The sequence below is a fragment of the Triturus cristatus genome, chromosome 5_1 (assembly GCF_964204655.1).
Source record: "Triturus cristatus chromosome 5_1, aTriCri1.1, whole genome shotgun sequence".
Classification (NCBI taxonomy): Eukaryota; Metazoa; Chordata; class Amphibia; order Caudata; family Salamandridae; genus Triturus; species Triturus cristatus.
In genome coordinates this window covers 263,337,330-263,364,863 of record NC_140587.1, presented here as the reverse complement: position 1 = coordinate 263,364,863, position 27,534 = coordinate 263,337,330, and the positions used below count along the sequence as shown (strand labels likewise).

The window sequence follows — 27,534 nt, the reverse complement described above, 5'->3', positions numbered from 1 at the left end:
CCCAGGCGTCAGACTGGATCTGGAAAGTTTTTTCGTCAGCAGTACCTCTGCGTGTCCGAAGGTGGCGTCTGTCGGCTCCGCGTCCGTCGTCTGCGTCGTGGTCGCCGGGATGATGTTGCGGCAGCTACTTAGATGCCGCCCTCGCACGCTGACATCAGTTCTTTCTTTTTCTGCGCCAGCCAGCGCATATCGGGAAGAGCGGTACCTCGGTCAATTTTTGACTAACTTTTTCTCGACTTTTGTTGACGTCTTTTTTCGAGTCTTTGACTCCAAAAGGTGCACAAGGGATGGCCGGTTTCACGGCCTACAGATCCTGTCATCACATGATGTCAGTGACGGATCTGCACCGCTTGTGTCTTTTTTGCGTGGAGCTCGACCACGACCCCAAGTTGTGCTCCGACTGCCGGTCGATGGCGCCGAAGGCTTTGCAGGAGCGGTCCCGAAAGCTGCTTGAACATCGGCAGTCGGCTCTGCGCCGTTCGAGGTCCTGGTCGAGATGGAGGTCGAGGGACCGGTCGCGGAGCCACCATCATTCCAGTTCCAAGTCTTCGAAGTATTCGCACTGGGGGTTGGGTAAGTCGAAGCATAAAAAGAAGTCGAAGAAGCATTGTCGCTCTTCGACTTATCCTCGTTGGTTGGCCGATCCGACGAGGCACGCGGATGGTGCCCCTCCCGTGGCTTCACGTGCGGAGCCCAAAGAGTCAACTCCGAGTTTCCCTCCCTTTCCGGGACCCAGAGCGACTCCTGCCCAGCTTCGTACGTTCTACGAGGCGATGCATGCCATCTTTGGGCGGACCGACCCCATTGGTATGCCTTCGGGCCCCGCTGACTCTGTTGGGGGGCCTAGGTCTTCGCTGCCGGCGGCTCCAGCCACGGCACCGCAGGCCCCACTTGGATCCAGGCCTGGACCCGGATCGGCGCTGGTTGACCTGGTAATGCCTCCACTGGCGCCGCTTCCAACAGCACCACTACTGCGCTCGACGCCGGTCAGTCCCCGGCCGGCATCGACCCCAGCCTCCATCCCGACGTGGACACTGAGCCGGACGGAACCGGCGCCGAGGGGGCTTTTGTGCCCCTGTTCACTCCTGGGGTCCCTTTTCAACCACAATGGCACCTAGAGGATGAGGAAGAGGACTGGGAGGTGTCAGGTGGTCCTTTAACTGACCAGTTAGACAGTGAACAGGACTGAAGAGAGCAACAGGGAGATGCCAGTGGTTTGGACACCTCCCCTGACCTTGGCATGTTGTCTGCTCCTACCGGGCTACATAGGAGGGAGGGTCATACGCAGTGGTGTTGCGTAGGGCGGCCGAGGCTCTCAACCTCGAGCTTCCTACTGTGACAGTCAGGACTAACCTCCTGACAGAGGTGCTTCAACCGGCTGCGAGCTCTTCGGAGCCCCTGCTGCCGTTTAATGAGGCCCTCACCGACATCCTTTTGGGCACGTGGTCCAGGCCCAACACGGGGGCCCCCGTGGACAGGATGATTGCCCAATGCCACCGTCCGGCTCCGCGCTACCTCACTTTCCTCTCCCAACACCCCACCCTGGAGAGCTTGGTGGTCCAAGCCTCCACTTCCAAAAGCGCCTTCCCTACCGCACCACCGGAAAGGGAATCCAAGAAGCAGTACCACCTTTGCAAGAAAATTTTCTCTTTTGCCAACTTAGGACTGCGGTCCGTAAACACCGCATGTCTCTTAGGCCATTATTCCCACACGATGTGGGATACGGTGGTGCAGGAGCTGCCTCAGTGTCCGGAGGAGGCCCGGGCAGTGCTCTCCCAGTCTGTTGCAGCCGGGAGGGATGCAGCGAAGTTTACGATACGTTGTGGACTGGACACCGCCGACTCTCTGGGCATAACCATTTCATCATCCGTAGCGCTTCGTCGCTACGCCTGGATGAGGTCTGGCTTTTCAGGGGATGTCCAGAACACCTTGATGGACATGCCCTATGATGGCCGTCGTCTTTTTGGCGACAAAGCAGACAACGCGTTAGAGCATTTCAAGGACTCACGGGCTACGGCCAAGTCCTTGGGTCTCTCCTCCCGTCCTGCGCATTCTGCTTTTCGCCCCTTTCGTGGCTACGGAAGGGGTGCCCCATTATGTCCTGCCCAGAGCCACAGGCCGCAGCAAGTTATCCATCCTTCGCGCGGCCAGGGACGTAGGAATAACCGTTGTGGTTCGGGGGGCCAGCAGGCGTGCCAGTCCACCAACCTCCCTCTGCAGCAGCCTCCAAACCCACCTAGTCCGTCTTTTCAGGCCCATCAAACGCCAGTTGGGTGGCAGGATTCGCCATCACCTCTCCCACTGGCGCAACATCCCGTCAGACAGGTGGGTTTTGCAAATAGTCCGAAGGGGCTACTCCCTCCCCTTCGAGACTACCACTCCAGCCATGCCACCGCAATAGCACCGCATGTTGGAGGATCATCTGGCCCTTCTCCAGCAGGCCAAGGGAACCATCGAACACGTTCTTGTCCCAGAAGTAGGTCGTGGTTGTTACTCCCAATACTTTCTGGTCCCCTAGAAGGACAAGGGCTTGCGTCCCATCTTGGACCTCAGGAACGTCAATCGCTTCCTCCGGAAGGAGAAGTTCAAGATGTTGACGCTTGCTCAGGTCTTGTCTACCCTTGACCCGGAAGACTGGATGGTAGCGTTGGATTCGCAGGATGCTTATTTCCACATTCCCGTCCTGCCGGCCCATCGGCGTTACCTACGGTTCGCGGTAGGCCACGAGCATTTTCAATTTACCATGCTCCCCTTTGGCCTTACCAACGCCCCTCGGGTGTTCACGAAAGGGATGGTGGTGGTCGCAGCTCATCTGCACAGATCAGGGGTTTAAGTCTTCCCCTATCTCGACGACTGGCTGTTGAAGGCGGGCTCGCCCCAGACAGTCGTTTCCCACCTCCAGACTTCGGCGGACCTCCTGCTTTCGCTGGGGTTCTCCATCAATGTGCCTTAGTCACACCTGATTCCCTCAGAGAAGCTCCACTTCATCGGAGCGGTTCTGGACACGATGCAGTTTCGGGTCTATCCTCCAGAACAGCGAGTCCGGGATATACGGGCTATGATTCTGATCTTTCAGCCTCTATCCCGGGTTTCAGTCCGAATGACCCTGAGGGTGCTGGGCCTCATGGCCTCCTGCATCCTGCTGGTCGATCATGTCAGGTGGCATATGCGGGCTCTGCAGTGGGACCTGAAGTTCCAGTGGGCGCAGCATCAGGGGAATCTGTCCGATTACGTCCAGATCTCGGAGGGCACTGCACGACAACTGCAGTTGTAGAGGACTGTCCGCCCTAAGTAGAGATTCCCCCATCTACGATTTTGCTGAACATATGGCATGTTTAAACCGTTTGATTGCCAAACTTCTTTGTTTAAGAAAATGGTTTTCTTTGGTTAAGAAAATAGTTTTCTTCCTACATGTCTGGCTATTCTACAGTTCCATTGTCTGTGTCCACTAGGCCTAATATTGGCATGGGAAATCAGTGGTGGATGCCTTGCCCTCAGAAGGGTTGGAAAACCTTCACTATGAGCTGGTGATCCTGTGGTGGATGAATCATTGGATCAGGGGTTACCATTAACAGAACCTGGTGAGGTCGCCGTTGATAACCCACAGTTGTATCACCTCCAAATAGGCTGGGGGTGCTGTATGTTTGGGGGTGGGGAGGAGACTGCAATTTTATATTGTTTCTCCTGTTTTTTACCAAAACCTAAATAATGTCCTACGTTTTAAAATATATTCAATGAATTTAGTTGATTGCTTCTTGCCTGTATCCTTGCTCATAAATAATGACGCTAGGGGTTCAAACAACTTTATCAGTCATAATGTTTTAGAGGGAATAGCAATCCTCTTGATACTCCAACCTTTAATGACATATTTCCAGGATCTTGCAAAGAGAACAGATCTCTACACCATCTATTAGATCTCCTAATAACAATAAGCTATCCTACTGTATTGAACATCATCAGTCTTGATAAAGCGACTTTTGTTGCTATTTACCTTACACTTTGAAACAAATCATACCTTGTTCTGTAAGAACTGTAGGACAAGTTGGGGTTTTATATGTACTTCACCACTATGTCCAGTTATCTCAGGGCTGTCACCTATGCTGTCCTTGTGTTGATTTGAAAGTGGAATTCAATTATGTTGATGTTCAGGCCTCATGGACCGTGAGGAATTAATCCTGCTATTTGTCTGTTTTGTTTACTTTATGCTGGTACTTGTGTTCAAGTACATGTGGGTACAGCTGGTATTAGTATAATTAAAACTAGGATTGGACTAAGGCAGGAATGCTTAGTGGGGTCCCTATTATTTAATCTGTTCAGTGCAGGCTTACATTCTAAACGTCACATGATTGTTAGCCACCCTCAAAACAATGTGTAGAACAGCTGTGGGTAAAAAACGATTGCATATAATAATTTCATTATTTCCAAAGCTGTGTAGGCCTATAGCAAGCAAGTTGATTTATTCCTGTCACAGAAACTGGTTATTAACACTAGTTTTTTACATGGTGTATATAATGTATTTTAATTTTCATCCGTGTTTTTTTCTTTCTAATTCACTATATTGTCTCAACAGTCTTCCAAAATCTTTGGAGAAGCATGAGAAAATTTTGTTTTTCCTGACCAACGTGATTGCGGAATCATTAGGTGGCAGTGGATACAGTGTGGAGAGGTTGTCAGTGCCATATGTACCCCAAGTAACAGGTAAGCTGTCTCAGATTTCTTAACACTAACACAATCTGCTTTCTCCAATTAATCCTGCTTTGTCACATAAGTTCTTCTATCTTTACACACGTTGTTCTGCAACGTTTTATGATATGTATAGATTATTTTCTTCACAAGCATAGTACTTATTCTTGCTTACAAATCATCATAACTCTGTTGGCCTAAGTTGATGATGTTCTGGCCTTAGCTACCCCTTTGCTGTCTTTTTCCTCCCGCTCCCCCAGATTGGAATTTAGACATACAAGCAATAAGGAGGGTCAGCTCTGAATAGATGCATAGATACTTAACTGGAATAGCTGCAGGCTGGCTCAATCTGTTCATTATCATGTTGAGTTTTCCAAAACCATATTGTTCTGCCCCTTCAGGAGTTACCTACAGTTGCGGCCCCTTGTTATTACCATTATGACTATCTTGATTATAGAAGGTTTCTTGGTTATTTCACAGTGTTTGGTAACCTCCCAGCTGCACAAATATACTTTGTGGCTACAAACTGATTGTGCGGCATGTGAATCACAAACCTACTCTGGGATTGTGTGAGGGGACAAGAAAGTATGACAACATTTTGTGTTTCTTTGATTATTCAACCTGTACTGGCATCTGGTAAAAGTGCTGATGGCAGTTGCTGATGAGGGCATTACCACTGCCATTTTTCTTCATGTAGGTGGCAAGTACAGGCATACCCATGCAAAAAAAGTGTAATTTATGGGATAGATCCTATTGGCTCCAATGTGCTTTCCTAATAGTCTAGTGAGTGGTGAACTGCTGCTGGACTAGCGGTCAGTGAGATTGCAAGCTGAGAAATAGGGGTTTGTTTTGAAAGAGGATCTGTTCTTCATTGAGAAGTCTACAGCTTATGCTCATATAAGTCTGTGTGTGGTCTACCAAATTGTTACTGGGCAGCTCAAACTGAGTAATATTAGGTTGGTGCTTGGCCCTCTCCACTGATCTAATTGAGGCATGTAAGTGTGACGTGCCATTAGTAGGTCACATTAGTGATGTTAATGTTAAAGAATTTGTAAAGCTTGCTTATACCAAAATAGGCGTCTTGGCGCTGTTGGCAAGAACTCTAAGCATTGTCAATAATCACAGAAGCAATCCAGACTTTTAAGGAGTACAGGCCCGTTTGTCAAAGAAAAAACGCAGGTTTGTAAATCCTTCCTAAATTTCAAGAGGGTTGGTTGAGCTCTTAGATGTTCTGGCAGTAAATTCCAACATTATGCTGCAGTTTAGGTAAAGCTTCTCCCACTCCAGTGGGCTTTTCTTATTCGAGGTACTTGTACTTTGTTAGCAGTTCTAGATCGTATGGTAACACTGCGGGGTATACCAGTTAACAATTTCCTGCAAGAAAAATGGACCATTTTGATGTAGTTCCTTGTGAACCCAACAAAGCGCTTTGAATTGAATATGCTCCCTGATTGGGAGCCAGTAAAGTTCCCTAATGGAATTGGATACTGAACAGAATTTTGTTAGGTTCAACAGAGCTCTTGCTGCGGCGTTTTGCAGAGTCTGAAGTTTATCGAGAAGACATACTTGGCATCCTACAAATAGTCCTTTGCAGTAATCAATTTTTGTTATTAACAAGGTATTAATTACTGCTTTCCTGTGCTCTATTTGTAAAAATGGTAAAATCTTTTTTAATATTTTCACCATAAAGAAACAGGAGGAGGTCACCTGATTTGAATGTTCTATGAAGGTTAATCTGTCGTCAAAAATGACACCCAGACTCCTTGCCATCTAGACTGGAATTGGTGGCGAACCAAAGTTTGATGGCCAAAAGGCAGTACTCCAGGAGGTATTGTTGTTACCAAACATTAGCACCTCCGTTTTGTTGGAGTTAAGCTTAAGAGACTTAAGTAGCATCCACTGCACAATACTGCTCATGCATGTACTGAACTGTAAAAACTATAAAACTACTCTTTCTTGGTTAGATGAGCCTGCCAAATGAACAGACTGAAAATAATGATAGATTCTGGCCTAGGACTCCTCACCATCGTTAGATAGTTTCTACAAGAGAAAATTGCTAATGGTCATCCCCTAAATATAGGAGATCAACTGGGTTCTTGTTCCCCTACAATTGTGTTCGCTTTTGGCCCTGGGAAATGGTGAACACATTAACAGGCCCCAGCCTCTGCATCCTCGGGCTTACCTGGTCTCAGAAACCCATTGTTCAGCCCATAAACCCCAGGCCTCTCCCATTTCAGGCACGCCCACAACTCTAGAGGGGGAGCCCAGAAAGCACACTGCTCCATTTAACATAATTTTAGACATTGTTGGAGGCCTTTGTAACAAATTCCAATAAGATAATATTCTCCAAAGCACTGTTAGATGTCACTGGTTCGAACTGTGAATGTTCCTGTTCTTATATATTTTGACTTTTTTTAGTTTGGATACCCTCCGGAATCCATATGGCAACAATGCTCGGTCAGATGTAGACATATAATTGAAAGAGGATCAAATAGAGTACCTCTGTAAGATCTTGTTTCAGTCCCTGGTGAACACCACACTAGTCTCCTTAGCTGGAATTCTGGTGGTCCTTCCCCAAATCCAATGTGTAGAGAAAAAGATACAGGGCATCCCGTTGTTGAGTCCTATATAAAATACAACTAAATAGAACCCCCTCAGATCTGGAAAGGTGTCTACTTCTGGTTTATTAAGCTAGAATTTAAAGCTTTGCTGACTATTCACATTCAACTGTTTTTCTGAAATTTCCAATAAGCATAAATGTATCTGATCTGTGCTACAAGCAGTTATCACAATAAAGCAAATAGTAAGAAAAGTACCTGTTTAGAAATACATAACCCTCTAAAACTTAATATCAGCTGCTGTCTAGATCCTTCGTTAAACAGAATGAAAGTTGTATCTGAAAGAAACACGTTAGTTAGATTCCTCACCTTAGAATATCCCCAGGCGTCAGGCTGGATCCGGAAAGATTTTTGTAGCAATACCCCTTGCACGTCGGTAGGCGTCGTCTGCGGCTCTGTGTCCGTCGTCAGCGTCGTGCGCCGGAATGACGTCGTCGGAGTACTTGGACGCCGCCCTCGCGCGCTGACGTCAGTTCTTCTTTTTTCCGCGCCAGTAAGCGCCGATCCGGGAAGAGCTTACTCCTAGTCATTTTTTGACTAACTTTTTTGACTTCTTTTGGTCTATCGACTCGACTCTGGTGTCGGTAGGATGCCTGGTTTCAAAGCCTGTGACGCCTGTCATCGCCTGATGTCGGTGACGGATCACTATCGCCGGTGCCTGTATTGCCTGGGGCCCGACCATGACGCGGAGTCGTGCCTCGATTGCCAGGCCTTGACGTCGAAAGCTAGGCGGGAGCGGTCCCGTAAGCTTCTCGAGCTTCGGCACTCGGCTCCGCGTCGCTCTCGGTCCCGGTCCAGGAGGAGATCCAAGGACCGATCGCGGAGCCGCAGTCATCGTCATCGCTCGTCGGGGTCTTCGGGTAAGTCGAAGCACTCCAAGAAGTCCAAGAGACGACATCGCTCTTCGGACTCCCCTCGCCGGTCGCGCGACTCGGCTGAGGGTCAGGGTGGTCCCACCCCCACGGCTCCGTTGAGGCCGCAGGAGCCGCGTCCGTCCCCATACCCGCCGGTCCCTGGGACTGACGCGAATCCGGGGGAGGTCAGTACCTTCCTCTCGGCCATGAGGGGCCTGGCTCCACCGTCGACGCCTGTAGGCGTGCCTTCGGGCCCCGCAAGTTCGACTGGGCGACCTCGCCTGCCGGCGGCTCCGGTGCCGTCGACGGCTCCGGCCCCGACGCCGCAGGTCCCCGAGGGATCCAGGCCTGGATCTCGGTCGGCGCCGGTCGACCTCACGGCGCCTCCTCCGCCGGCGCCGGCGCCGACACCGGTTCCACCTCCGGCGCCGTCTCCAGACGACGCCGTTCCCTGGTTCAGCCCCGGTCCGGACCCGAAGCCGGTACGGCGCCGTCCGGCGCCGCACCCGACGTCGATGGATGACCATTTCATCTACCGTCCGGCTCCGATCATTCCTCCTGTTTATCAGGAATCGGATGACGGGGGCGACTGAGAGGGGTCTGAAAGCCAGACAGCTTTTGGTCATTTTTATGGGCCCAAAGTCTGCAGATACCACCTTCATGGGTCTGAGCATGGCATAATGTCTCCGCTAAACAGTTAAGTATTCAGGTAGATTGTAGGCTACAAGGCAGCCTGATATTCAAAAAGTCACTCCTTTGTGTTCACAGTGTAAAAAGGACTCAGATGAAGACAGACTTTTCTGCGCTTGAAGTTCAGTTAGTGCTGTACTCACTAAACTGAATTACAGGACAGCTGGGCCAACTGTCAGCTTGTCCTTAATGAATTTCCATGTCTGAGGCACTCTTATTTGTGGTGAGGCCCCGAGTACAACAGGCCATTGTATATTTTAGGCAGCTGACCGATACTCCCAATGTAATCATCTTTGTTACCATCCTACCTAACCTGCCGCTGCCCACCCAGTACTACTTGAACTTTTCAGTCTGGGAAAGTCAGCTATTCTTGCTCAAATAAGGATTATGTAATCTATTTTTGACATTGAAATGCTAAGTTTTAAAATATCAGATTGTTGCTTATTTGAGCACCGCAATGTAATATAGATTATCTACTGTTGTAAACTGGATTTATGAGTTTGAGAAAGCCTCAGTAGTACTAAAGTCATCAAGTCTAATAAGAGGTTTAATGCACTCAGAAAATCAATAAACACTGTGTTTGAGACACTTCATTTCAGATGAGTGAGCGTTGACCAACCAGTGAATTTAATCAGCAGAGAGTTGCAAGAAACGTGCCTTCAGCAAGGTAAACATTATGACCAAACAAGCTCATGACATTGTTTAGAAAATGCTTTGTTCCCAATTTAAGATTGAGTAGTAACCAGGACCTCTTAAAAGGCTCTGAAACTCTGGAATGTACAAGATTTTAAAATATTAACAATGTCACAGTACTACTTTTGGCAAACACAAACCATGAAGTTAGTGCTCTATTGAAGATGTTTGCAAAAGTTTGAATCTAAAAACAGTTAGCACCCAGGTCTTCTGGATACCAGGATTATAACAATGGCATTTCGAAGTTCAATGCACCCTTCATTCAGAAATTCATTTTAAGTCTTTAAACCTAATGTGGAATAAATGTAACTATTAAATATAAAGCTTTTAACCAAGCGTACCTAATATTAATAGTTTCTTTTTTTTAATGAGGATAAGCACTTTATATTTTAATTGTTTTCAAATTAAAATGTTTAAATTAATGTATTTAAATTATTTTATTATTAAATACACATTTAATTTGACGAGTTAATTTGCTTTGACACGTTATTAAATTTCTAGATTCATAAATATTTTACATTAATTTATCTGCATATTTTACATTAAAAATGATCTTTTCTGAATAAGGCTAAACTGTAATTATTTTTGTTATACTTGCCTAGAGGGAGATTAGCACCTCAGTGGTAACCTCCACTAACTGGTAAAAATTACCACCTGCAACTTTAAAATCCTAGATTCTGTTTTGGGAGTCTCCACCCCTCATTTTAGGGGTTGGAGTTGGCTATGTCTACACCTATGAGTAGAATAGCAACAAAAAAAAGTGAAGCCTTATGACTCGGTCTAATAAATCTACAAATTTATAAATCTACATGAGCATATTTACCTTTCTGAATCAGTCCCTAGGTGGCCTGCCTCTTTTAATTACGGATCCATCCTAAATCCAGCAGGTTAGATATATACTTTGACTTCTCATGTTACATATTACTTGTAATATCAATTAGCATGGGCAGGAAGGAGTCCAAAAATGATAAAATACATTTCAGCATATCTAACTAGTACATATTGCCCAATGAGCTCATTTAATGTCAATACTCTTGTTCTCTTTGGAATTTGATAACGTCAAGTCATTGGAATGGAGTTATTCTTAGGTCGAGATCTGTAAGTTTTACTAATATAATCATGTGTCTGTTAATGGACTCCGCTTGTTCCCTTCTCAATAAAAGGGAAAATAACTAGATTGTAAAATCCTTTTATTTTACAGTATACTTGCATTCAGGTGGGAGTTTAACCATCCAAGTTGACTGGGCTCTCTGCTTCCTTAATGTTCTCGTTGCTTCTCTGTGTGCACATCTTTTGGGGGTGATAGGTGTAAGGTGGGAAGGCTTCAGCTTGTAACCCTGGATAATGAGTGGAGGAATTATCCTGTGTTGCAAGGTATCTTTGTATGACAAGTAGCCCGACACTCTAATGTTCCGCTGGAGATGGCAATTATCAGTCAGCATTCTTTATTAATAACCTTCATCTGGAGCTGCAGAGATATTACTATTTGCTTGTTTAACTCGCGCCATAGATCTTGTTTGTCCCATCTAAATTAAAATGGAAGGGTTGATTTCGATTTTTGAGAGTAAACGTTCTGTTATCTCTTCCAGCATATATTACCTTACTTCCTGCAGACACATAGCTTCCTGTTTTTCTGTTCATTAAGGAGAACCCTGCTTTATTGGCTGCTGGACTACTCTTGGTCCATCAACTCAACTGAACAAACATCATAGTAATCAAATTAAGAGATAAAAACATATTCACTACCACATCAATATATTTAGTTGAATATCCTTTGTTCTCCTTCAGTATTTGTGAATCTTTGTTTAGAAGGAAAGAGGCAAATACTCATCAAATCTTTGAAGTTTATGGTCCAGTCACTGGTCTTGCTAGCTGATGTTAGTGATTCACTGGCAGCATTTGAGGTAAAAGGATCATTTAATGTCGCCCTAGGGACTTATGTCAATGTATTAATTTCTCTTGCAAGTTTCCTCATTGGAGTTTGCAGGAAATTATTTAACCTTAAAACAGCACACTTTTTGCTAACAGCATGAATTTTGCCTTATTTAATTTTTCTACTTTATGCACTTTCTTACCTGAAAAAGAGGAATCTTGGTTCCCAAAGGTCCAGGAAGAATGAAAGGAGTCATGATGGGAGGACAGTAGACTTGGTGTGATTCATTAGTTACCAGACAGTCATTGTCTGGAAGAAGTTGAAGTTGTAGTGATAGGGATCTTGAAACTTTGGAAGGTCTAATATGTAATTCCTCCATTTTATATGCTACTTTCCAAGGTTCCTTTCAGTGTTTGGTGGAATTAAATTGTGGTCCACTTGGGTAGACTCAGTATAAGTCACATCAGGGTAAGCACGCAATTTCAAGCAGTATCTAGCAGCTGAAATTTCCCATTGAGTGCCCAAAAACATGGTTTGGCACCCAAACCTAGGGACGATGCGTGCCAACAGTGATGCCTTTCTACTAGCTGCATTGTCTGGCTACCTACTTTTACTTCTGTGGAATGTCTTCTGCGCTACCTATGTAAATTTGGACCCTGCAGACATGACACACGTCTGTGGAAACACAAGTAAACACAGGTTGGGGTGCTAGATTTCCTTTGTGTCAGGCTAATTAATCTTATTTCCACCTTGGATAGCCTGTATGTGTTATCTGTTTCGGGATTAGTGGAAGAGTGGGGGAAACATAAAAATCCTTCGTAGCAACATTCATTTTGCATCTAGTCTATAACTGAATGTCAACATTTGTCATTTTGTAATTTCATGCATTATGTGATGGTTAATTTGAGAAGTTTCCCAAAGCTTACGTGTGTGAGAAACTGGAAAGCCTCAGTTGGATGCATCTTAAGCCTTAGTTTGTACTGGTAGATGTTTTCTAGTTAGGTATGTTTTTATTGCTGTATTAATATTAATTTGTTATGCACTGGAAGGAATGCACGGTGAGCAAGTCTGTCAGCCATGTTTTCTAGTTAATTTCTATATCGAACCAGAGCCAGTGGTCTAAGCTAACTTTGGAATCAACTTCCTGAAGCAGGAATACAACAAAGAAGAAGCAAAAAAGGTAGCAGAGTCTGCAAGTCATGCTCAGGATTACCTTTGCCCAGTAGAAGGCCAGAATCACTCTTGCTATGAAAGTAATATTGTCGTTTTATAAGTGTAAGGATATTTGCTCACTATACAAAATTGCTTCAATGAACTAAATGGTCTTCAGACACAGAAGTGAACAATTGTGGTTTTATTTGTTGATATTAAATCCTCCATTGTGCAAAATGATAATTTGCCAAGTAACCCACCTTAAAATTCTTTGGGTGGTTAGGAATGTGACATTTGCTTTTGATTAGGAAAACAAGAATGTGAATTGCTCCACAGAAATTGTTCAGACAGAAATTCAGGGAGGAATTTCAATTCAGATTTGAAGTGCAAAAAATCATCACAAGCATGGCACTGAGAATGCAGAGTGAGAAAATACATTCATTTTCTAATTCCAAACGTAAAAGTGGACAGGGATCGTCGTCGACATGCTGATGACACTGAATCTTCTGACTGATTCTGCAGTTCTTCAGAGGAATCCCTGTGCTGTCACACAACATGACTTTGAGAAACAGAAGTCTTTCTGAGGATTTTGCACTTCACTCGGTTCATTAAGTCCTCATTTCTTGCACAAGCAAAACGTTGTTCTCAAAATGGTCAAATGTGACAGTAACTTATTTTAATGAGACCAATTTCTATTGCTAGCTGACTGCCCTTTATCAACCTAGCTCTTTTCCATAAATGTATTCCACTAAGACGTTCAGGAGTTAGACACTGGCCCACTACAGCTGTCTAGATTAACTTTGATTGATCATATAAGTCTCTAATCTTACATTACAACGTGACATTTACTAAGGCATTGCTAGTCTCACTGTATTACGTGTGTGTTCTCTTAGTCTTTCGATTTAAACTGCTAAGCTTTGTATTGCATCACTAGCAGTCACTGCAGGAGTCAAGCTTTGAAATGTCCAGATGTGAGACAGGGTTATCTTTGATTGCCTTTGTTCATCTTTCTCTGTGTACATATGGTCCCAAGAATGGCGGGGTGTCTGATGTGGCAAATTATGCATTTCTCCCACCCCAATGCCCTACTGGCTGTTTTTTTCATAGCAGACCTAATTGATAACTGTCCATGTTAATACTGCATTTGAGAAAAAATGTAGACTTTACAAACGTTGTTGCATTGTAATCTTGCCATTAACATTTGGATGGCAATTTCTGGAGTTGGTGATGCAAGGAGTTCCTGTCACCTACACATACATTGTGATAATTTACCTCTTACTAATTGTGTCAGTGGAGCCATATTGGTTGCTGGCAGAGGCTATATATTGCCCCCTTGCTGGTGACACCCTTAATTTCTTTTTAATGTTGAACATTTCGTAAATGCAGACGACTTCTTTGACTGAGTAGAAATTTTCCAAGTTCTGCTCTTTTGAGAATATAAAATAAATCACCAGATTTTTTACAATGAAATCTTGCGCATTGATTATTTTTAGTACCTGTAGATAGTCCTTTAAGTCCTTTTCCATATATAAGGTCAGGACTCTCGTAAGGACTGGTCCCTACAACTAAAAGCCAGACCTCGCCTGTAATCACTCGTTGCAGGCAGCTTATGACTTCAAAGAGCCTCGACTAATGCTACAGGGGATCGCCTGCCTTCTGTTTACTGAAAGTAGAAAGTTATATGGCAGCCTCTCCAGTACTCTGTTATCAACAGACTGGTGCATGCAGAGTGGTGTATTATTGTGTAGCAGCATGCTATCTTCTCACACATGCATTCATTGATTAAAGAACATGCCCCCCACCCCCCCCCCCACCCCTCCAGGAACTCTGAATCAGTTCTGTTGGTGCCTGGCGACCAAGGTTTTTGTAAGTGATGTCACACACCATTTGACTCTTCAGGTACGTTACTGGGTTGACACTTACCCAAATTCGCCCGTCATCCGCCTATGTTCTTCTGAGGGGCTAGAGAAAGGGCAAGAAGTGGAAACTAAAGAAGGTAAACTTGTCTCTTAGAGCTTTGTTTGCCTTCTTTTTCTAGCGCTGCTATCTTAGCCCAGAGACTAGGGTTCTCCAAGCAGTGCTTTATGTACCATAGGGAGAAGCTCAAGTAGCAGCTGGTGTCCCAAGCTGGCTCCAATTGATGTCCATGGTGACAGTAGCGAAGTGTAAGGGCAGTAAACGGTTATTTGGAGGTCAAAGCATTGCAACGGGAATCTTTCCTTTAAGCGTGAGACGTAAAGGACGTGTGGCCTGGTGGGTGATAGTAGAAGCAGTACATCATTATTTGTGGTATTGGGGTAGCACCATGGATTTGGGTATTAAGGAGGGGATGATGACTATAGGAGAAAGAGATAATGAGTAAATAGAAAAACAGAGTTTTGGTGAGTAGGATACAACATCAGGGAATTATATGGTGGGGGACTTTACAATAAGGAGTTAATAACTAGCATGAAATTAAAGGCATGGGCTTGCACTAATTTGGTTCAAGACCACATATGTTCCAAGTTTATGTCCTTCTAATGGCCTGTAAGGCCATGTGGTCGAAGTTACTAATTGTTGTTACTTGCAGTATCCGCATTACTTACTGATTGGGATTTACCTCTGCATGCTTATGAGCAATATAACATGAGAAATACGACAGCTTGATCCACTGGTTCTTGGATTCTAGCTGGCCTTTTGTTAGGTCTTATTTAATGGTACACACAGTAAATTGAATATAACAAAATGTATGCACTGATTAACCACTAAAGTGTAAAGCTTATCATGTGACCATGGCTTTAATAAACTCTTGTTCTTTCCCTGATACGTGTGTGTCACTTACCTGATGGACTGGATTTAGATGCAAAATAGGAACATACCAAAACACTTGAGTGACTAATTAAAACCGAATGTTTAAAAAATATGCTTTTATATTTCCAGCAATCCATTTTTATCTGTATTCTGTGTGTTACCCACCTTGTTCTCTCTTATTCTCATTTAACCATTGTTCACTCTGTTTTTATTCCTATGAACATAGCACTTTTCCCATCAGGCAAAAAACCTCGCAAAGACAGACACAAGTTTAAAGGTAAACCACAGCCTCTGCTGTAGCTGCCTTATGTAGACGTGTATCGTAGGTGGATGCACACTCCTCCCTACTTCCAGCTGTTTGTTCTTAGGTAACATAGTTAGGAATAGACCAGAAGCGCAAACAGCTGATATCACGTTCTGTGTATAGTTTAACCCACCCCTCTCCTCTCTAGCTTTACCACAATGGAGCTGTTTTGTTGTGGTTCTTCTAACTCCTGTAGTTCTAGATCCCTTGGATATACTATTATTAAATGTTATTATTTTGCCGTTTTAGGGTGCATTTCGCAGCATGGTTCAAAAATATTAACATAGGTTCATTACAATCACTCCAGTTGTGCTAATTATTGTTATGTGTTTTATGTATAGCTAAGCGCTGGCATTTTGGAGGTCTGTAGGTGCCCTTGGGGGTTTTGATATGAAGATTTCGATTTTCATTGTGGGCTATTTCATTGGTGAATGCTACGAAGGTGTGTGATGTTATATTGCAACGTTCCTCCTAGCATCTCAGATTTTTCCAATAATAATTCTGTCTTGGAGTAATAATTATTCTCCTGTCCCAGTGTCAGTGCAAATCCTAGAGGTCCCCTACAATCCCAGTCTCTTTGCAGTGTTGTGCCTCTGTACCAGTGCTTGTGTATATCCTACTGAGCTTTACAGTGTTTCCTCTCCAGAGTGCTTTCATTGTAACAGTGTAAGTGTGTGCTACCTGTCAGTTTAGGTGTAGTCCCTCTTCTGAGCACAGTCCGTTTTATATTCCTGTACTGATTGTGTTCCATGAACACTGCTTGGGGAAGGCTATTGGAGCAGACACAGTTCCATATTTTTATACAATGTCCTAATGTGCACTACCTATTCTAGAAGCTAAAGAGACATGTAATATCTATGATTGTACAATATCAAGGATAATATAGAATAAATGATAAAGGCTGAAATCACAATGCCCTATACCAAAATACCTAGCTAAATTAAGATGTAAGCCAATGTATGCTTAAGATTGTAATGTTTCTAACTTAAAAATAGCCCAGTTGTCAAAAAGTGATAGAGCCAGATATGGAAAAGATCTTACAGAAGCAAAGGGGAACTGTAGGAAATTGGAATGCTGGTTCAGGGGGTGGAACCCTACTCAAGTAGTAACCATAGTTCTTGTTTGGAGGGGGAAGGGGGGGGGGGGGGGACACATGCAACACCCAAATGAACCTGTGCTCTCTGTGTTGACTTGGCACAAAACGGCCAGGCTAAACTTAGAGGCAATAGGCAAAGTAAATATGGACACTTCAAACAGTAATAAAGTGAAAACGCAACACAAGAAAAATCCAACACCAATTAAGAAAAAGTGAATACATTATCTGAGACCTAAACCACAGAATCCATTTAGTACAATTTAGGTATGCAATTTTAAAGATTTAAGTGAAAACAGCGCTTAGAAGCACAAAGGGCCTACTGTGGTTATCTGGTCACGCCATGCGGCGACAAAGTCACAAGTTCAGTTTAACAGCATTGGAGCGTGGGGCCGAAACAGGGACAAATATAGGCCAGCTGAACAAAGTACCTTTAAACCTTTTTTTAAATTTGTTTTTAAAGTCCTCATTTCACATCCGGAAGCTTTTTGGTTATTTGGGTTGCCAGCTTTGCCAGCTGTTGTCGGATCCTCTGATGATTTTTTGGGGCCCTGGCTATGCTGTACTAGTTAACGAAGACGACCATGGTGCCTGTAGGACTTGGCCTTCTTGGCTAAAGTTCCCTAAACTTTTTGCTTTCCCCCTAGACCGTTTTCCTGACAGAGTAGCCAATTTAGATGCTTTGGGTACTTTGTCACTGCTGATCAGTGTCAAAGTACATGAGTTCCCTAAAGTGTAATGGTAATTGGTTGTCCATGATTGGTATATTTGCCTTACTAGTAAAGTCCCTAGTGATATGCACTGTGTGTGCCAGGGCTAGTAATGCAAAGGCGCGCGGAGAAGGGAACTCAGGCCTGCAGTGTAGGGCCTGCGCGCAGTGTGCTAAGTTAGCATGTTGTCCTGATAAGTGCAACCACTTGTCAGGCCTTACTTTCCCTTTTGCATACACCAGAGGTACCCCTATGGTAGGTCCCGGGTAACCCCTGGGCAGGGTGTAGTGTAGGTAAAAGGCAGGACATATACAAAGGTGTGTGTTATGTCCTGAGAGTGAAAAACACTCCATTTCGTTTTTCACTGCTGAAAGGCTATCCTGCCCATAGGACAGAGTGGGGGAGGCTGGGTGTTGTTTGTTAGCCTATTTTCCTGTAAGTTTAAAATGGAGAGGTGAAGTTTAGTATGTATGAACTCACAGTGTCATAACACATCTTTCTATGAAAGTGGTTTTGTCACTGTGTGTTCAGAAAGCACTCTTTTAGAAAGTGGCTGAGTTTTGTGCTAAGCATTTCTGTGTGTGTCTGCCGAATGTGGATTGACTGTCTGGATCTGTGAGGTGAGAGGAGCTGGGAGAGGTCTTGACCCAGGGAGTGGTTGAGATGGCACCAGGCTGCCCTGCATCTGCAGAGTAGGGGGGAGGAGAAGCTCGGGAGGTGAAAAGGCCTGGGCTGGTGCTATAAACCAATTGACCCATCTCCAGCTGAGTGATTAAGGATCCAGACCCCCAGTATCAAAGGGAAAAAGGTGACACTGGGAGGGAGACACCCAGAACTGATTTAGGCAGGGGTGAGGGACCCCTGAGCACAAAGAACTTCAAAGACATGAAGGGGTAAACCTAAGAGAACTGAAACCCCTAGAATGTGGTGTAGTTTTGAATAGCGAAATGGACAGGTCGAGTCTGCAAAGGCTTTGGCCTCTTTCGTGATCAAGAAGAACGTCTGCCAAGGAAGAAGTTGCTGAAGAGACTGCTGGATAGGACTGACCCTTGCTTTGTGATCTGGGGCTGGCCTGCATTTTGTAGCTTTTACTAAAGAAGAGACTTAAGTGACATTGCAGTGGGTGGTGTCCCCCCCCCCCTCTTCTTGAACAGGACTGTGCTTTGTGCTGTGTTCAGAACCCCAAGGGCCCGAGGTGAGCTGGATCCCTGTTTGGAAACACAGGAACATAAAAGTTTCCGGAGAAGTCCCAAGCAACATGCTGTGCGCGTGCTTTTGCAGCTTGAGACCCTTGGAAGTAGAGCCTTGTGATCGTGGGCACACAGGAGTAAACAGACACTCTGACGCGCAGGGTGCGTGTCGTGATGCAACCAGGGTGTTGGTGAGGAGCGCCTGGTCGTTGTGTGCACCGGGAGAAGAGAAGAGACTTGGACGTGCAGGGTGCGTGTCGTGTTGCAGCCAAGGCGTTGGTGAAGAGCGCCTGGTCATCTCTCTCGCCCTCTCGCTTCTGTCAGCTGCGGGAGCCTGTTGCTTCAGCTCAGATCGAGGCCTGTGCTGGCCCAAGGAGGGACAGTACTGGAGCCGGAGTGAGAAGCGGTACTTTTGTGTCATCATTGATCCATGTTGGGGTCAACTGTTAACGGAGCACCTAGTATTACTTTTTGAATTATTTCTGCTAACGAACTATCGAACTGTCATATGACGCCTGACCTCATTTGTGCCTGACGAACTACGTGCTGGGTGTGCTACGCACTGCATTATTTTTCCCTTGCAGAGTACATGATTGTAACGTGGCACATTGCATTAATTCTTCATCCCACAGTACATGATTATAACGTGGCGCATTGCATTATTTCTTCATCGCACCGTACATGATTGTAGCGTGACGCATTGCTTTGCATCTTCCTTGCACAAGGCATGTTGGTGGTGATACACATTGCATTGTTCCTTCTATTGCAAAGTACATGACTTTGGCGCTACTTATGGAATTATTTCTCTATTGTACAGTACAGGAGTATATTGTTACGCATTGCAGTATTTCTTTTCTTTTGCAACATGTGTGATTCTAGCAATACGACTTGCCTAACCTTTTAGAAATGGTTAGAAGTAAGATTAACTGTTGGTTGGAAGCGGTGGTTGGGATTAGAACCTGCTAATCCACCGGAACGAATACTATCCATTATTATATGTTGGTCTTGTATTGTGTAGTCATATCGTATATCTTCTTTTGTAAAGATTATACTTGTTTTATAAAAACTTGTGTGGTCTATTTGTGGTGACATCATTGGGTTGCTGTGAGTGTGGTTGCACATACTGTACACTTGTGCCTTGGAGATAAGCCTGGCTGCTCGTGCCAAGCTACTAAGGGGGTGAGCAGGGCTATCTCAGATGGTGTCCTTACTTAGCCTAATGTTGAAATGAGGGGTCCGGACCTTGCACCTGGAAACAGCGGTGTGGGACAGGGACTCCCGTCTCCAGCATTTGGTGGCGGTGGTGAGGGAAAAGGACCCCCACTTCCAACAGTGCCAATTCACCATCCCTTCATTAACCTTTTATCTTGGATGAAACATTGGGATGTTCTCTCTTTGGGCCCTTATATCCCAATTGCTGCCCCAAAGATTTAGTTTGTTGATGTTTTTAATCAATGGACCAGATTTACTCAGATTTGTATTTCTGTCCCCTTAAATCCCTTATCCATCTAGTACTGAGACGCCCTGGTTGTCCCATAACTTCCAAAATGTTGCTTTTTTTAACCCTTACAAAACTTCCCTTCAATGTTTCTAATTCTAACCCACTTTAGGCAGATCTCTCTCCTTGCCAAGAGTAGAAATACAAACAACAAGGATTTATGCTTTTTTTATTGCTTCACCACTTTACTGCCTCCCTCTATAACTCAAAATATAACCATTGAAAGGCTTACCTTGATGTTGTCTATAATTTTGTTGGCTTTCTTACCCACTCCTTGCCAGAAGGTCTCCAGAAGGGGACACAGCCACAACATGTGGACATCATCCTCCTTTTTCTCCCCGCATTTTGGGCACTTTCTTTCCTCTTGTCTCCCCAGTTTAGATAATCTCTTAAGAGTCCAGTAGGCCCTAGGCACTGTGAAAAGATGATTTCTCCTAAGGGGAGGGGCGGATTTTACTGTAGACCAAAAGGTAGACATAGATAATTGCCATAACTCTTCCGTCTGTACATCTGGCATGTCCCTCTTCCAGATTTCTCCTCTTTCAGAGTAGTGTTCTTCTCCAGCCTCTATTAGTTCCCAGCACCAATGTGCTAGTTTCTTGGGGTGCCGAGGTTTCAGCAAGTGTTTTATCTCATAGTCTGAGCTCCCTTCATTCTCCACCTTCCCCAGTTCTCTTGCCCATCTTGTTAGTTGGTAGTATTTGAACCTTGAAAGGTGACCTGCAGCTGGCCTACTCATACTGATCTGCCCTGCATAATTTGCCCCCACTTATTTATTCCAGCCGATCTCAAAGGGGATGCTAGTTTGTCCTGCAAACAAATCGGAGTACCCGGGGAATCCCAAATTGGGGCCAGGGCACTATAATACGGTATCCCCAGCATTCTCCTTATTTGATGCCAAGATCTGCAAGCGGCTTTCAGCATCTTCAATCTGACTTTTTTTAACGAATTTTGGATGGCCAAATTTAAACCAAAAAAAGTCTTCTTGCTTTGCCTGGTCTTTTGTTTGAGCTTTGATGAGAGGAGAGAAGTTTTTTCTCTCTGACAGGAGGGGCATAAAGGTCTTAAACTGAATGGCCCGATAGTAAAAAGAAGGTCTGGACTTGCTATTCCTCCATATATCTTCTTCCTACGTATCTTTTTCCAAGCAATCCTTAACTCCTTAGTTTGCCCAGATGAAGCTACTTAGTTCTCCTTGTAATTTCTAAATCACTTTTTGATTAAACTCTAAAGGAATTGCATCGAATATAAATGTGAACTTTGGTAATATTGACATTTTGAGTAGGTTTAATCTTCCTAGGATTGGAAGTGGGGGATGAAGTGAGGTTGGGTATGTACAAGCTGAAAAAGGCAAGGCTGCTGGCCCAGAAAGCTTGCCGAATGAAGTGTGTGAGGTTTTAAAAGAAGAATTGGCCCCTTGGTACAGAGAGATGATAAATCAGGCTTTTGTTGAAGGGAAAGCACTCCTGGGAGGAAGCCACAATCCGTATTATTCTAAAATCCATTACAAATCCAAAGGTATGTACGTCATACAGACGATATACCTTTTAAACAGTGATTACAAGATTTACCTTCAAATTTTGGCTAAACGAGTGGAGAAATATGTAGGGTATTTAATTCACCCTGATCTAAAAGGTTTCATTAGAGGGAGACAACTACACAACTTGACACATGAGTTAATCGGAGTAATAGATCTAGCAATAGAAGATAAAACCTCCTTGACGATACTCATCCTAGACGCGTCAAAAGCTTTTGATAGGGTTAGTTGGTCTTTCTTATACTTAGGGAGAAAACTTTGCAAAGGCAATATCGGCCATATATAAAAACCCATCGGCAAGAATTTTGGTGAATGGGAATTTAACAGAGAAGATTTAAATCGAAAGAGGGTCTCACCAGGGGTGCCCCATTGTCGCCGCTATTGTTTAATTTGTGCATGGAACCCTTGGCGAGCAAAATAAGATTGAATGTAAACATTTTACTATTCAAAGGTAGAGGTTGGTGAAAAAAGGTGGGCCTCTACGCAAACAATTTGATACTATATACCTCACTCCCGGAGATAATGAAAACAATAACAGAATTTGGGGAAGTATCCAGTTATTTGGTAAATAGTGAAAAAAAATGAACTAATGGAGTGGAATATGCAATACCTTAGTCCTTTTGTAAAACAGGAAATTAAATACCTATGGATACATGTGACGCAGGACCTAGATAAAATGGCCTTGAAGAATTTCAACAAAGTAAGAGATGAGACTAAAAGATTGCTTAAAGTATCTTAAATCGTAATTGCGGAGCGTAGCAAAATCCTGTGCCGAGGATGAATCGTGCAATGCCGGCTCTGACGAAGCCGTTGATGGGGGTTCTGTGCCATCGTCGAGGATGCCGCCAACAAGGGCTTACGATGCAGTGTTCCGAGAGCTGCAGGCTCTGATCTGAGGTCTTGCGCCAGGGATATGTTACATGGCAGCAATTCCGATGCAGGGCTGTGAGGAGATGTGCTGCGGTAAATCAGTTTTGCCCAAGAGACCACACCTGGGCTGGCAGAGTACCTTCATGCCTACTTCCAAGGGTCCAGGACTGGGGTGGCACCACATGGTGGAGCAATACTCGCAGGAGGCAGACTATAGGTGCTGTGTTCAAGGTGGTTGGAGCCTTTTTTGTCCCTGAAACTCTAATCAGGAGGCCAACAACTAGCCCTTAGAATCGTTCTGGTGGTCCTGAGTTCAAGGTGCATAACCAGTCCTTCCGAGTCGTCCGCAGGTCCAGAGATATACTGAAGAGTTGAGCCTGAGGGACCAATATTTATGCTTGGTGCCAGCTTTGAAACAGGAGACGTTTCTAGAGGGTTCCACCTTGCAGAGCTTTTTGGAATTTCCTACCTCCCCACCCAGCTTGTGTCGGGCCCAATTGACGCTAGTGAAACCCTGTGTGTATGTGCTCAAGCAGAGCGTTTGTGATGTGCAAGTGTGGTAGGTTGCAGCTCCACACCCCATGAAATCAGAGATGGCCTATCCTGCAAACACCAATCCCCTCTTTGTCTCACTATCTGGGAGGAATTCACAAAGACCAACTGCCAGCTACACCTAGTCATGTGACCCAGTATACAGGCTGCAGGCACCAAATTGTAAGGACAGGAAAATGTCAACTTTCTAAAAGTGTATTTTCATAGTTGTGACTTAAAATCCAACTTTACCATTAAAGAGGGTTTTAAATGATAATGCTGTCGACACCAAACTCAAAATTCCATCTACTCCCTGTTGAAAGTGATCACTTATTAAATGTAATATAGCAACTCAATGATATCCTATGGTAGAGGTGGGCCTTGCACTAGTGAAAAACAAATTTGTGTTTTTCACTACCAGGACATGTAGAACTTGAAAGTACATGTCCAACCATTTGAATACAATACACCCTGCCCTCTGGCTATGTAGGGCCTACACTATCGGTGACTTATAAATATTAAAAAATAAGAGTTAAGTAGGCCTGGAAAAAGGTTTATTTTGCCGGGATAAAATGGCAGATTAAAACTGTACACACAGTCTGCAGTGGCAGGCCTAAGACATGTTTAAAAAGGTTACTTAAGTGGGTGGTACAATTAGTGCAGAAGGCCCTTTACTAGTATTTAATTTACAGCCCCTGTCTACAATTAGTACTACTTTAATAGGGGCTTACAAGTAAATTAAATGTGCCATTTGGGTATAAGCCAATGTTGTTACCGTATTTAGTGAGTGAGCGCACACACTTTAGCACTAGTTAGCAGTGGTAAAGTACAGAGTCCTAAAGCCAACAAAATTGAGATCAGCAAAAATAAATGAAGGAGTAGAGTAAATGATTTAGGGAAAGAACAACATAAGGCTGACGGGTCTAATGGGAAAAATAAGGCTATAATTAGGAACAAGAAGAGACACATGCTAATTCCGCTGTGGAATAACTTAATGTTGCAAGTTACTACCCATGACATCAAAACATTTTGGGAGACAGTTGCTTATACATAATAAATGATTCACTAGCATTTGAATCTCCGCCTTGGATTCACACAATGCTCCACTACCAGGATTTAAGGTACTTTAACCAGTGGGCCTAACTGGGTGTCTGTAACCAGCCCGCACTGCATCCTGTCAGCCTGGACTTGTAACTTTGTTCCGGTCCGGGGCGACCAGATATCCCTTGTTAGCACGTTCTGCTTTTTTGCGCTATTTTACCTCAAAACCTTTAAATGTAATATCTCCGGTTTCCCTTATTAGGTTTGTGTTGTTTTGGACTTGTTTTATTTATTAAAACATTACTCTATTTTTATAAACCTAGTGTGGGATCTTTTTGTTTGTTGTTTTCACAGTTTTACTGTTTGAAGTGTTGCACGTGTTCTTTAAATATTGCCTTCAAGTTAAGCATGACTGCTCTGTGCCAAGCTACCAGAGGGTGAGAACAGGTTAATTTAGGGTTTGCTTGTTCCTAACCCTGACTAGGATTGTGGTTGCGCCTCAGTCAACCAGTAACCCAATTTCTAACAGTCAGTTACCTATCTTTCTATTTGCACACATGATAGAAATAGAAAGAAGAAGGTTAAATTGATGTCTTAGGGAGAAAAAGCTGTATCTGGTTTTCTCAAGGGCCTAACATTTGCTTTGCAGTAAAATACATAGTGCCTTTCTTCCCTAAACCATTTGCGAAGGGCCCAGGGTTGCTTTTTCTTCGAATATATCTTTTTTAGGTCTCGCCTGATTCAGCGCTTGCGCTGATCTGGCCGAGACATTTTGTAAAGAGGCTTTTTCAAAGTGCTGCCGTGGCCTAAAGCTACAGTGCACGTGAACGTGCACGCGCGCCCTCCGTTGCATGCGATCGTAATCGCGATTGCGATCACTTTCACTTTCGTCGCGGCCGCGTTGCCAAAACCCAAAGTTAAGTGTGCCTCCTTTTTCCCTTATTTCACTGCTCCTTTTCTCTCTGCTTGCTTGTTATTATTTAGCCCCAGAAGCTTGTTTGTCCCGAACTCCCCCCATTTACCAATGTTCATGTCTGTCACCTGTGCGTCTCTGTTTCCCTGGTTTTCTCCCCACCTCCTCTGTCTTTCCTCTGTATTGCTGTGGTCTCTGCCGCACCAGTATTCCCTTTTCCTCATTCTTTCGGTTTAGATGAGTTTAGCTAACACACTTGCACTGTCTGTCTTCTTTCTATGTTTTTTCTCTGTACACCCCTTTCCGTTTGTTGGGAACCTATCACCAGTGTGTTTCTGCTCGGCTCTCCGATTTAGTATTTGGCTGTCTCGCTGAGTGTATTTCTCCTTTCAGTGTGTTTTGTCCTCCCTTTTGTGTTCCTCCGCCTTCTCGTTGCTGTCTGTTACGTCTGTGTCTTTTTGCTGCGTTTTTTCTTTCTCAATCTAGCTCGATGTCTCTCCTTTTCCTTCTCCCGCCTCTACTTTTGTGATAAAAATGGATAGCATCCTCGTTCTTATGCTTATTTCTGTCACGTGTGTCGATTTTGCTGTGTGTTTTCTATATTTGTATTTCCGGCTGTATCACTGTGAGTTTTTGTTAAGTGTTTCATGTTCGTGTTTATCTTCTTTCTCGTTGTTATTACTGCCACCTGTGTGTTTCTGTTTCGCTGCGTGTATTTATTTATTTCTATCTCACTTTGTACCTCTCCCTTACTTTAAACGCGTACTTATCCTTCTTTATCTCTGCCCCCTGCGTTTTTTTGTTTCGCTGTGTTTTTCCTGTTTGTTCCACCCTGTCTTTCCCCTTCGTTCTCACTCTTTCTCTCCTTTTTTAATATTTCATGTTCTTTTTCACCCGTGTTTTCTGTTTACCTGTATTTTCCCTTTTGTCTCTCTGCTTTTCCTCTTCCTTCTCTCTGTGTCATGTTTCACCATTTTGTTTTCTTTGACACCTGTGCGTCTCTGTTTCGCTGTATTATTTCGCTTTCTGTGCATGTGTATATTTCCCCTTCTAGCTCTGTTTCTCTTGTGTTCACCTTGTTGTCTTTGTCATCTGTGTCACCGTTTGGCAAAGTCTCTGTTATAAATGGTTTAAGTCGACCTAGTATTTAAGAGGTTAGCTGCATTTCATAATGCTTGACTGTCTGACTGCTCTTTGAATATTGCTTAAAACAAGCATTTGCAATGCACTAGGTCTCGCATTTAAGCGAGTTTGAGCTATTGACATTGCACATAACAATCTTACATGTTTTTATTCGTTTTTAAAACATAAATAAAAGGCAGTCATTTACAATGCCAATAGCTTAAACTCATGGAAATGCGAGACCTATTGCATTGCAAATGCTTGTTCTAGCTTCCTCTTGCTCGAACTCACACTAAATCTATTTAAAGTGACAGAGTGCACCATCTGCTTTCAGGCCTGGTACATTTGATTTACTTTCGTAGGGCGAAATTTAGCTATAGAGACAAAAAGATAGAATGGTAACAGAAATTTTTAAAACTCTTTACTAGTGTGGACTGTCCGGCTAAGGCTGCTCCTTTTTATTTTGAGATTTAGCTGAGCTCCAGAGGCGTGCATTGGTTTGATAAAGCCGATTTAGTTGAGTATTTACATTGAGGTGCAACAATGTGGACCTCTAGAGGATATCCCAGGGGATTTGATTTCTTTTGGTAGGTGGAGGATAGTCATCCATCTATATTTGTTCAGATAAGTCTGTAAAACGTATGGAAGCCAAGGGATCAAGGGGGGCGTTACACTGATCCAAATGCTTCGAAGGAGGATGATGTTCAGTGGTGCTGAAGACCAGCAACAATTTTAACATTATAAAAACTCCTCAATTACCATCACCTTTGACCACAGAAGTATCTCTGATTTACATGAGGGTCTCCTTGTGGCAAGCAGTCATTGAAGACCTACTCTTCAGCCTCGAGCAGGGCTTGTGTTCTTTACCAGACTCTAATGGCGATTTGCCCATCATTTCATTTTGGTGAGGCAAAAAAGGGTAGGTTTAATAGTTAGATACTAGACTACAACTGCATATCCTGCTGCCATGGTTAGGCCTTTTCCGATGTTTACATCACGGCCTGCTTCAGAAGGGCATGCTCTTCAGAGAAATCATGATGGACTTTCACCAGGTGGTCTATTGGTGAAGGAGAGAGCCCAGTTCCAAGTTGACTTTGTTGATATATGTCCATGTGGCTTAAAAAAGATCTGAAAGGTCCTGAGATTCCTATTCGTCGTTATCTGAGGGTGGTGATTTAGCAAATGTAAACACATAGGTGCTATTTTCTCGAGTGTAAGCATTGCACAGTATTTCATATCATTTTGAGAGCTAATGAAGGATGAGTTTAGGAACATGAAAACCATGTATTCTCAGGTTTCAAATAGAGGTTACTCTTTTAGTGAAAGACTGGGGTGGGACTGTCTGGAGCCTTAGGAGTACCGGTTAAGTCTA

General features: G+C 44.0%; 1 protein-coding gene across 3 annotated transcripts in view; it reads left to right on the top strand.

The window, feature by feature from the left end:
• The window catches only part of EFR3A (EFR3 homolog A), a 1,080,015-nt gene that overhangs the window by 910,562 nt on the left and 141,919 nt on the right, over positions 1-27,534 (top strand). For all 3 annotated transcript variants that reach the window (XM_085604916.1, XM_085604915.1, XM_085604914.1), the window contains one exon: positions 4,571-4,698. In XM_085604916.1, coding sequence (XP_085461042.1) covers positions 4,571-4,698 — 128 coding nt within the window. The remainder of the gene's footprint in view (positions 1-4,570; positions 4,699-27,534) is intronic.